General features: G+C 40.1%; 1 protein-coding gene across 2 annotated transcripts in view; it reads right to left on the bottom strand.

Moving 5' to 3' along the window:
• The window catches only part of myo1g (myosin IG), a 64,031-nt gene that overhangs the window by 21,721 nt on the left and 29,841 nt on the right, over window positions 1–12,469 (bottom strand). For both annotated transcript variants that reach the window (XM_050035098.1, XM_050035099.1), the window contains 3 exons: window positions 9,124–9,228; window positions 8,284–8,397; window positions 440–597 (listed from right to left, as the gene is read on the bottom strand). In XM_050035098.1, coding sequence (XP_049891055.1) covers window positions 440–597; window positions 8,284–8,397; window positions 9,124–9,228 — 377 coding nt within the window. The remainder of the gene's footprint in view (window positions 1–439; window positions 598–8,283; window positions 8,398–9,123; window positions 9,229–12,469) is intronic.

The following is a 12,469-nucleotide window of genomic DNA, read 5'->3' on the forward strand; positions in this document are numbered from 1 at the left end:
CTACCATTCAAGACACTGGCCTGGCCACTGGGAGCAGTTTGTGGTTCAGTAACTTGCTCAGGGTCACATCGACATGTGGGTGCTGCAACTAATGGACAACCCACTCTGTTAATAATGCTGACAGCTGTTTTCTCTGAATGCTCATGGTACCAAATTGTTGGGGAAAAATACTTGTGTCTTGGTCTAGATTGAGCTTTTGAAGAAACTAAACTTGGAATCTAGTATTCAGCTTTAGCATTTGTAGTTACATCATCCCAGGTGGGGAGCACTGAGGGACGTCTTTATAAACAGAAATCCTGAGTCACAGTGTGGAATGTCCCTGAAACTATGGAGCATCTCGGGCTTTTGAAGGCCGCATTACAAAGAAATTAAGAAGCCACAGGATGAAGTCAGTGAGGTTTTCCTGGTGAGGAAACACTGTCTGGTTATGTGAACTGACCGTGTGAAGTGGTCCACCAACGCTCCCACCAGCTCGCCCACTCGGTCCTGGTTGGTGCACAGCTCCCCTCGCTGCAGACACAGCAGGATGTCATCCTGGGAGGTCGTGTGTAGCGCCACCATTTGGTCGACCCCGCTGGTCACACTCAGTCCTGTTAACTGTGGAGAGGAAACAAAATTACAAAGTGAGACACGGACACAACACCAACTCTGACTAAGAGTGCGTCCACAGTAAAAGATGTACGTGTGTTTGGGAAGTCACTGTTAAACAGCCTCCATTCTTTATGCAAGTAATAGAAAGAGTAAAACTGACATTTATATCTTGTTCTCTCTTGTTTTTGTGTTTGTTGACCTTTTTTTCTGTGTTGTTTCAGCAGGAACAATCAGTTTCTTCAAGCATTGTTGGTGACAGTTTTAAAATAATATCTGTTGAAGTGTTCAGACATGGCGGCTCTTACTGCTTGTACCTTTACTTTTGATACTTAAAGGACATTCTGCTAATAATATGTCTGTACTTCTGCTTAACTCTGAATGCAGTGAAGAGGAAAGTATTGTTTAAAAGTTGCATTGCTGCTTTTAGTTTAGTAGGAGACCTGACTATAGGCTGACTGACAGATACGCAGTGTCACACTTGAGCACTGAAAATTCATTTGTGCAACAATGTCAGAGATTATCACATCAACGTATAATACCTGTAAATTTAATACAGCACAGTACGGTATATCCTGGATCAAAAATCACGCCATGAATGAAGTCAGTGGATTATTTCTGCTCAGAGTATGAAGGGTGAGAGAAAATCTGCCTGCAGTGCACGTGTGCAGTGGGGGAAAGTCATGAGTTGTGACCCAGTTGGAATAATGTACAGATTTACTGAGCCCAGTGGGGGAGGAAGTATTCAGATATTTCACTGGAGTAAAAGTAGCAACACTACAGTTTAAAAATACTTGATTACAGGTAAGTCCTACATTAATGATCTCACTTCAGTAAAAGCACAAGTTTTAGAGTCAAAGTATATTGAAAGTACCAAAAGTAGAAGTTGTCATTATGCAGAATGACTTATTTCAGAATAATGTATATTATATTACTGGATTCTAATAATTCATACATTAATGTGTTCCTCACTTTATATATGAGAGAGAAACAGACAGAGAGAGTGAGGTGTGTCACAGATTTTAGAGATGGGAATGGGAGACGGAGTGGATTAAGCCTCTTATGGTCCCCAGCACACACAGGTTAATCCGGCAGGGACGACAGTGTGTCAAGGCCAAACTGTGGTACAACCTGTCCCTTCAGTGTTCAGCCAGTTATTGTATTTACAAAAAAATGTGATAAACAAACATAATTCTTAATTATTTCTTATAATTTCCAAATAAAATAATGTCACGGAAAAAATGTGTGGTATTTTCTGATCGTTATGACATTTTTTCATGTTATATAAAGCTGTATATCTATGAATAATTATTTTCATTATTAATTAATTCAAGCCAACTGGTTTCTCAGAGTACAGGGTGACATCTTTAAGTAACAAACAAACAAAACAAAAAAATAATTACATAAAAAGGGAACCAAATAAAATCCTCACATTTGAGAAGCTAAAACTGGCATTATTTTTTTTTTTTTTTTGGATAAATTACTCATATAGCTGCAAAGTGGGAGCAACCACTGGATCTGAATGTGTTTTTCCCATAGACTGTATAAAAAAATGGACATAGCTTCTTTGACATCATCCACTGGTTTGTGGACTGCTGTTTTAAAGCCTTGAGCGTGGCCATTAAGGTGACCAAGAGGGTGGAGCTGTGGTGGGGCGAGGGGTGGATCTGACTCATAGACTGTAGCGACACCTTGCAGAGAGCCTGTCACTCAAAGTGGAACTGCTCTTAATTATGTGTAACTTTTTAAGCCTTCATTTATATAGAGCGTCACCCCCCCTATAGTTGTCATGAGCTGTGCTGTGCATTTTAACATGGGTGGGGACTGACTGGTTTCTGCAGCCAGCCTCAAGTGGCCATTAAAGGGAACTGCAGTTTTTGGCACCTCCATGTTGCCTTCATCTCTCAGCCCTGGTTGCTGCTTGGATTTTCTCCATTCTTTATTCCCATTTCAATTTTTTATGTGAACAAAATCCTCAATGTTGCTTACTACAATGTTGACTACTCAACTACTTCTTGGCAATAATGAATGCCCTCAGACGCCAGCTTTTCTCAGAGTAATCTCTGAAATAATGCAGTGAATAAAAGGGAATAAAAGCAAAATGCAAAACACTTTGTTATTGCAGTTGGGAACAAAATGTTGCTGACTTTACCAAACATTGACCCAGACTCATAAAGTAAATTAGTTCATGCTGCAGATTGTATTTTTCAACAGTGTTGTTTTTTAGCCTCCGCCCACCATTAGTGGCACACGTCATTATGAGCTCTGTGACTAGACGTGTTAAACTGTGGTCACAGTTAGCTGCTCACTTTACATGTCAGTGTACACGCTGACTTTTTATCAAAGAATCACACATTTTCTGATACAGTTGTTCATTTACTGCAAACAGATGAGTGAGTGATCTAACTATGAGTCACGTAACACTTTCTATGGGATAGATTTTTACTTCAGGCACCAGAGGCATGGAATAGCTCCTTCCTGCATGTGATCAATCAATTATCAAAATCAGGAAAACGTGTCACAGTTATGCACGTAGCTGATGTTTCATCATGTTGTTCCATCAGTTTGTGACCTAAGCGACACTTTAGCCTTCAGTGGTCAGACTTTATGATTCTGTACCAAAGAGTCTGGTGACACAATGTGAGGACAGAGCTGCACTGCTTCTTCTCTATTCTCTGTTTCTGACCTGGATAAGACTCATATCCTTCACTCTGAGCAGCAGAGCTTAATGGCATCAGCTATCTTTAGCTACTCCGCTGCTGCATAATGATGGTTTTTAACCCTCTGGCATGTTGAGTGCTCTTTCTCTCTGTCTCGCTCTCTATAACCACTGCTGGACGTCCAGCTGTGCTGACTCATTGTGTGTTATGTAGGTGTTGGTGGTCTTTACACAAACCCTCAGTAAAATTACACTGCACATACAGCGGAGAACAGATCTGTACCATCTGATCACTGTTTTACTTTAACATCCAGTCTAACCCTGTTTATCTGAAACTTTATGATCCATCTCATTCTTTGCTGTCACAAACAGCTGACAGAGAAATTATATTAAAATAACAGGAAGTGAGTCTGAGATGTTTCAATATGACAAAAAAAATACCAAATGACAACTCAATGTCATGAAGTCGACATCAGCACATGAATATTTCATAATGTAAAGTACCAGCGATAAGTTCACAAAAAGTCCCCAAAAATTCCTCCCACTGTAACAAATTGCAATTCTCTGTTTTTAACAGTGGAAACTATCACAGCATAAATCAAACTGTATCCTCTGCGTAGAAAACAGTACATGTTTTTATTAGCTTTAGCTTCAGTCCTTTAGCACCATAATGTGTATGTCGCCATTCCCATTCTTATTTTCTGCATATTTTTGCAGGGTTGTCATTTTAAAATCAGATAGAAACATGTAAAGATCAGCTACAGTGCCAGACAAAAGGAAATGACCAAAATACCAAAAGTATTGCCCAGCTGGCCAACAATGTTGTTGATATTTGGTTGAACTTCTTTTGTGACGTCAGGTGACCAAATTCAACATCAGGACATCTAATGCCAAAGTCAATTTGATGAAGAATACTGACAAGAGATGACGTTAATATGTTTCTGTTTTAAGTTGTGTTGTTAAGTAACCACAATCCAACGTCTTCCAAACATCTCATACCTAAATCATCTTGAGGTAGAATAGCAACCTTAGGTCATAATGTGAGGAGACCAAAACACAACGTCTGCAAAACATCATAATGTTAACATCCATGCGACGCGACATTCTAAGTCATTAGACATTTAAAATATCGTTAACCTTATTTTTCTAACCAAAATGTATCGTCTCTCCAGCGTTAGAGTCCAACGTCTTTCTGATGTCATATTGACATCCGATGCCAGCTGGGTAAATGTGGCAATTATTTGTTTTTTTAAACAAAGTTATTGATCTACATATAAATCCTGAGCTAAAACTTGACGACTGACTTAAGGTCCCCTGCCTTTGCACTGTCTGCAAAATAACAAGTGGTGATGCCCAGGCAAAAGGCATTTCACTTAGTACAGTAAGCCCAATACTGTATGATAATTATGACCTAGATAGAATCCAGTGATACATCATTAAACTATCCACTTATTATGAAATAACAAAGAATAAATAAGTCAATTTGTAGGTTTTTAAAAACCTGCTTACTTTGATTGTCATTTGATGGTACATTACCGACTCACATCATTAGGACCAAATTACTGTTTTTCCTAACCCTCAAAATTTCAAGTTGTAACACAAAACAGTAACTTCATGGTGGGGAAACAAAGAACCTTAAGTAGGTTTCTTCAGACCTTTCCATAGTTAAGGCAGTCTAAAATAAGAGACAGAGTTTTCAGCCAACTGACAGGGTTATCGTCAGGTAATTAGATAATGCTAGCTACTTGTAGCTGAGAAAATCTGTCTCCAACATATTTCAGCCAACAAAATTTCGATGATAAAAAGAGTTTACAAAGTTTCGATGGTGCTTATGTGCCATGCAAAAGGCCCTCTACTTTTTGTCCGGCTGCTGTTAAACTCTTAATTCAAGTCCCTGCTATCTATACGTCTCCCCCCAACTTCCTGTTCAGAAACATCAAACTATGGAAAAAAAATCATGATCTCAAAGCTATTTCAAGGGAGCATCAAGATTAAATAAAGCTGTCATCTCCTCTCTCTTCACTTTTAGCCTGCCGTCCTTCAGAGGTGACGGCCCTGTGAGATTCCTGATCCAGTTTCTCACATCGGGCTGTGAAATGAGCCAGGTTCACTGTAGACGGCCGAAAACCTAACGCTAAGTGTATATGTCACAGCACGACCACAGCCTCACACACCAACCACAACACCTTACGTAAACCTACATATCTGCACACGTACTGACTGATCAACACACCCTCTCTAAAACAGGTCATAAGCCCCTTTGAGTCAGACAGAGACGGTGTTCTCTCACTTACTGATGGATGGCACTGACCCAGGTCAGCCATGATAGAAGATGTGTGTGTGCGTGTGTTTGTGGAGTGAATAGAGGAAGTGCACAATTGAGAGGACAGAGTAAGAAATAAAGGACAGCTGGGATAAAGTACAAGAGGTCTGACCCACATTCCTGCTGGCTGTGAGGAAGTGGAGCGCTCCTTGGTTCTGTACTGTGTGCATCGGTGTCCTTGTTTATGTCTCAGTCTAAGGTTCTCTAAGTGTTTATTTTAGGAATAAGGTTAGAATAGGGTTTTGGTTAAAGAGGCACTCCACCAATTTCACACATCATAGATGGAGTTAGAGAGTACATGTTGTTAATGGAAAGCCTACGTTACAAATTGGAGGCATGAAGCCCTTTTCAACCAAGAAGTTCCAGAGTAACTAATGTGGGGACTAAATGTTCCTCTTGCACATTCCTGATAGTGTTTTCACTGCATCTGAAGAACCGCAAAGATTATACAAATTAGATGGCTGATTAAAAAATGGCAGCGGCTTGTGAAGCACAATTTTTTCACATTAGTACACAACACAGTGATTCTGTTGTACAGTATGACTGATGTTTGAGTTGTGATTGATAAATAACTGAAAAGGAGAAGCGCCTGTCGCCACGGTAAATTATCTGCTGAGTATTTGGTTTATTTATTTTTGTTGTACAAAAACATATCCATCATGAAACTATCAGCAAATAAAGTTATAGTTCATTCAAAGACTGTAGTTTTGTCGACCACTGCTCTGCCTTTCTCTCGTTCACAAAAAGAGTCAATAAGCCAAAAACCAAAATCTGGCTTTAACGTTAATAAAAATCAAAAAAAAATTAGGACAAGAGCACTTCCTTGTGAAGTCTGAAGTCTGGAGTCTGGTGGGTTTGGCGATAGGGATTTCGGGACTGTTTCTCATTAAACAAAAAGGATCTTACTCTATAACAAAAGGTCTATCTGTGTAGAGCTATTTTCCATAATGTTGTCAGACACTAAGAATACTAATCTGACCAATTTCAAAAAATTGTTTGTCTCCATTTGTCACTTAGACACAAAAACATGAAGGGTCCAGGTTGAAGAATTCCAAAGTTACCCTTTAAAGCTCCTGAACATTTTGAAAGTACTTCCCCTGTCGGAGCAGGGACCTTTTGCCACCTGAAACTATCTTACAGGAACTAAATATAGTTCCCTGTTCCTCTGGTCAAAAGGCAGGTTCAGGTCCCAACTTCCTGAAAAGATTCTTGGGTCTCGTGGGACGGTTAATTCAGTGAAGACTGATAGAGTTTGAAAGATGTGGTAGTTTATCAGGTAGGAAAAAAACTGCCACCACAGAAAGATGCTATGAGGGAAGTGTAAGATCCAGTGCTTTTTGGGGCTAACCTACATTAGAGACCAAATGTAAAAAATATTTTGGTATTTGCTGATTTAATTTTGATTATCCTTTTAATCATCTGTCTTTTTAAAGTTGAGTAAAAAATGCTAGTAGTGACGTTACCACCACGCTACTGGGAATGCAGTTAAATTAGTAAAGTCACTACTGCCCAACACCGTAAAGTTCTTTTTCTTCTTCTTATCCGACCAAACTCTCATTGGTTGGACAGTCGCAGGTGTTACTTTAATAAGGCCATGTGTCCACCACAGCGTTTCTTTTCCCAGCTGGAAATGGCAAATGTTGTTGTTCAGCACCTCTGTGACTGTTTGTCTTTATGGTATTTGTCCCACCCCTTCACCACTGCGATTGGACAGTTAGTGACAGTGATGAGTGCAGAGCTTTACCCAAAGTTTAACATTTTCCAACTCTCATTTTTCATCGGAAAACGGACAAATAATCACAGAAGAAATTCAGTGTCGTATTTATGATTATGGATTTATCTTACTAAGTCTCCAAAAAGACGCGATCACACCAGAGCTAATGTTAGCTTGGATGGCTAACATTAGCTTCTGGGCTAAAATTAGTAAGTCTTTCTCTCACATGCATATGGCAGTGTCCCCAGAATTACCTTCTATAGTGTCCAGTATGTTAGATTTTTATCATCAGTCCTTTTCATTGTTTAGGAGTGAGATGGACTCGTGCAGGCAGCTCAGGTGGAAAAACATTACCATGCACAGTTTATTTTTGGATAACATCACATTGGAGATCACATTTATGTTTCACTTGAGGCATTCCACTTGCCTGAACAAAGAGTTAACTTGCCCTGGGCAAGTGTTAATGCCGAGCCCTGTGACAGGAACAAAATGCTTTGGTGGACAAACAACACTACCAGGTAGAATGCACTCAGTGCACTGTGGCTGATTGACTTAATCTAGAGATAATGTGCATTTTTTTCCTCCATCAAACAATTGATTGGTTGAAGATTAGGTACAATTTCAGTCGACCATGATTTTTGTTTTTGTTTTTAATACAGTCCTACACTTTAGGAACCTTTTTTTGTCCAAAGACTACAAAAAACACAAGAAATTGCCACACCAGAGCATTAGTGTCACCTAGTCCTCCACTGCAATGACCATGATGGGGATGTGACTCTATGTTTACACTGCTAGTTGACAAATTAATGTTGAGAAGGATAAACCACACTGCTCTCAGTGAATAAAGAAAGTGTAACCTTAATTCAGCAGCGTGGGTTGTACGCTGCATATGTTTTTAATAGTATTTAGAGGACTGAGGCGCTCAATAGCTTTAGATTAAGGCTGTGCAACAGTGCATGAATGTGTGAGTGTGCATGCATTTCCCGTGTGAGTACTTACAGTGTCTAAGGGAAGCCTCTTCAAAACCTTGTACTGTTTCTTTGGCTCTAATTTGTAGACGCACTTGTCTGTGATGAGCACGGCTCGGTCTGTGCTTTTGTTGAATCTGTTCACCTGAGAGAGCAGAGGGAGGAGAGAGAGAGAGAGAGGAAGATCTGTAGCATTTCTATTTTCTGTGAAGAGCCTTTTCTTGCCACTTGTAGGATCTTTTGGGTTATCACGACTCTCGATTCAGAGAGGTTTTCCTTGTGGAACGCACGCAACAAAACAAAAAAGGCAAATTCAGATAAAAAGACAAAGGCTCTCGTGGGTCTGTCAGTGTTGGAGGTTGTTTTATTTCACTTTATCAAAGCCTGCATATCTTCAGAAGTACTTTGGCTAAAGCTGCACCCAGAATTTAGTGGAAGCCCTCTCTCTACAATCCCTGATAAGGAAAATATGGCCATTATTATCCACAGGGAGATGATAAGGGCAGGTTCATCATGAGGTGAAATAATAAGCAGGGCCTAACTGACTCCATTTAGTGAAATCACAACGAGCAAGCAAAGGAAATCTTAAAGGTTAGGAAAATTGTAGGAGAGAATTCATAGCTCAGTTCCTTTTGTGATTAATCCTCTGATCATTATTTCTTATCTCATTTCTGAGAGGGTTGTATTCACCGCTGGAACACGAAAACTTGAAAGACGAGCCGACACAAAAGCAAGAGAATGAGGGGGTGGAAAGCAGAACACAGCAAGTGAGAAAAACATCCCAAAGCTAAAAGGAAGCAACAAAAGAAAGAAACTCCTTGTATAAAACAGACATTTTCATTTCAGCGTGTTCTTTTCCCACATACTGTACCTTCCGACAGAAGCCAGAGAAGAGGACCTGACTGTACTCGTCTTTGTTCCTCAGCTCCTTGGAAGCACGCATGAAGCTGGAGCTGGTCTGAGGGCAGTCTCGCACCTGCACAAATGAAAGACCCCGTGTCATTTCCAAGAAGCCACCAGCCACAGTACGGTGGTATAGGAATGTGTCTCGTTGTGGGTTGTATAAAACTCTGGGTGACCTCTCTCAGCCCCTTTCAAGCCTTTTTTATCGCTTTAATTCCATAAGCAGCAGATCAAAAGCTTGTGGCCTTGGGCTGCTGTTACCAGACACGGTGTTTGACGTGCCATTAGAGAGGAAGCATGGCGGCTGATACTGGAGCTAAACTGCCTGATGAGAAATACAGTCGGGGGCTGCTAATCTAAAACCATGTCACCGTCTGCCTCCTATAGAGCCGTCACAATAATGTCTCCGCTGCTATGAGACAAAGAACTGCTTTGCATTCACTAAATGGGCATTCAGCAAAATTCTTATTAAAATATTCAGTAGATGTAAGGATGTATGCATACTGAATTAACTAAAGCATGTGGCCAAAAGTATGTGGACATCTCTTGTCCTTGTGTTTCCATTACCAGGTTCAAGTTGTGTCAAATCAGGCCTGAGATGGACAATCTCTGAGGCCAAAGCGTACCAAACAGGTTGCAGAGGCATCAATTGGGCTTTGTCATCATTTAAAAACACAAATACATAAACCATCAGAGGAATCCTGAATATGTCATATACAAATATTGAAAAAATTATTAAATTCACTGTGCCGCTCAATGGCTACAGGCAGCTACCGGCCACTTTTAAAATGGAATGTTTCATTGCATGTTACTCAATGTGTGAGTTAATGTTGTGAATATGTTACCACGCATTAAAGGGAAACGTCTGTGTTTATTAACCTGGACCCTATTTTCCCATGTTTTTGTGTCAAACTGATTAAAGGGAACAACAGTTTTTTAAATCACTCCAGTATTGAGAGAGACTGCTGCAGCAACAGAGGTGAAACAAGCTGCGGGCATTTGTGCACCGTCAATTTATGTCCACTAAAAGTGCCTGTTTTTGCCACTGACAGGCTCAGATTACTATAATTTTATGATAACATTATGGAAAGGATCCTACAGACAAATAAAATGTTTTGATGATCAGGTCTGTTTGTTCTGGCAACCAAGTCTCACTCATGGAGAAGTCTTGTTTGAAATCTAGTAAGACGTATTTTTTTTCAGGAAAGGTGGGAACATTGGTGAGAGTTGGAGAGAGGAGTTTATGTTTATGTTTATGTTTATTTTATTTAAGAAGGGACAGTGCACATTAATTAACATGACCACTTAAGTCACGTAAATGTGCCAGATTTAGCCATACAGGCTAATTTTCATCTGCAGTCCCTGGCAGGTTGATGGTATATACATATATATATGAACAGGCATTAAAATAACGTACAGAAGTACAAAAGCACAGTGCGGGGAAGACTTTACTGTGTTGGAGTACAGACAGTGTAGCTCAGTGTTATCTCAAATATTTTCAGTGTCTTGGCTGAGCTGATTTGAACAAACAGACCAGATCGGTGAAAGGTGTATAGAACATTTCATTTCTTTGTAGGATCCTTTCTAAAATAACAATGTGAGCCTGTCAGTGGCAAAAACAAGCACTTTTAATGGGCATAAATTGACGGTGCACAGTTGCCCATTGGTTTAATATTGCAGCCTGTTTCACTGCTTCAGCTGCAGCAGTCTTGCTCACGCTAAATGTCAATTAGACAACTGACCATTTCAATTGATTTCATTGTCTCTCTTGCACAACACATGCTCCAGTGATGTCTGGATCTTAAAAAATCTTTAAAATTTTTTTAAATGAATTACAACAGGAACATACAAATTGCGACTATTCTATTTCCTCACTTGGAGCAAAAAAGTGGTGGAGTGTCATTCCAGGGTGCTCCAGCAGCACTACGCCCACAGTATGCTTCTGAGACACTGCAAGCAATCTAGTGGAGATGGGCATCTAGCATATGTTGGTGCAGTGCTGGGACCACAATAATACCAGCAGGTAGGGCTGCCACAATTAGTCGACTAATCGATGACTAATCGACTATTAAAATAATCGGTGACTATTTTAGTAGTCGACTAATCGGTTTGAGTCATTTTTCATAGAAAAGTACTATAAAGTACCCCAAAATACTCTTACTGCAGCTTCTTACGTTCAGATATTGGCAGTTTTACACACTCTCCCGTGACAGTGAACTAAAACCCTTTGGCGTGAGTATGAAACAAGACATTAGATGACGTAATTTTGGGGTTTGGGCGAGACAGACCAACATTTTTCAATATTTTAACACATTTTTCAATGAAATGATTAGTCGACTAATCGAAGAAATAATCAACAGATTAGTCGACAATGAAAATAATCGTTAGTGGCAGCCCTACCAGCAGGCAGACAGAAAAATGTTCCACTGGTTCACAAGCACATCAGTAAAAGACACCTTCAAGCGTGTAGTCAGCTCCATAAAGTAATGGTTTTAAGAGTTGGGTAAGGAAGCACTCAACTGGTCTGCACATCGATCCCCATCCAACACCTTTGGGCTGAACTTGTTACAGCAGAATGACCATGTTTCTGGAATCAATTAGATGTTTAAAAATGATACCACATATCTCGGATGTCTTAAGAAGAATTGGCTTTTGTTATTCCGATGGAAATATGCTGAAAAGGTGAGGCTTCCTCACAGAGCTCAGGATGGCACCCCACGCACGAAGGTTATCAAATAATTTAATCATAACACACTTCTGGACTTTCCAAATTTTATTGGACTTTATCAATTTCTGATGATACAAAGAGTCTGGGAAATGCAGACGCAGTGTTAGCAATGATTGTGGATGGGGGGGAAATGGATGTAAATAGCTATTCCAAGAAAGATCTCGGCTTTGATTTCTAAGATGAGCCTGAATTTGAAATAATGAAGTAAACTTCCTGAATCTTGTGATCTTGTTGAGCATTTTTGAGAAGACGTGACATACACTAATATGTCTAACTTTTCTTTTTACCGTCTGTACCTAAAGACTTGAACTAAAGTAACGTCAGTCACATAAATGTCATGATTCAGGCTGACTGCATGCCGGATTACATGCACTTATCTATAGGTCTTTGTGGAATTAACCACAATCTCGTGAAGCTGGAGCCCTGAAGGAGGGCAGCAAGTCACGGGCTGTCTGACAAACTAACGAGGGGAGTGACTCAGTCATGCTCACGCTCCCTGAAGGCGTCTTTCAAGCCTTCGGCCACCAAACAAGCTCAGATTAGCTGTTAAATGAGCCGACTGTGGGATTCATTAAAGAAGGGCTGT

The sequence above is a fragment of the Epinephelus moara genome, chromosome 22 (genome assembly GCF_006386435.1).
Source record: "Epinephelus moara isolate mb chromosome 22, YSFRI_EMoa_1.0, whole genome shotgun sequence".
Lineage (NCBI taxonomy): Eukaryota > Metazoa > Chordata > Actinopteri > Perciformes > Serranidae > Epinephelus > Epinephelus moara.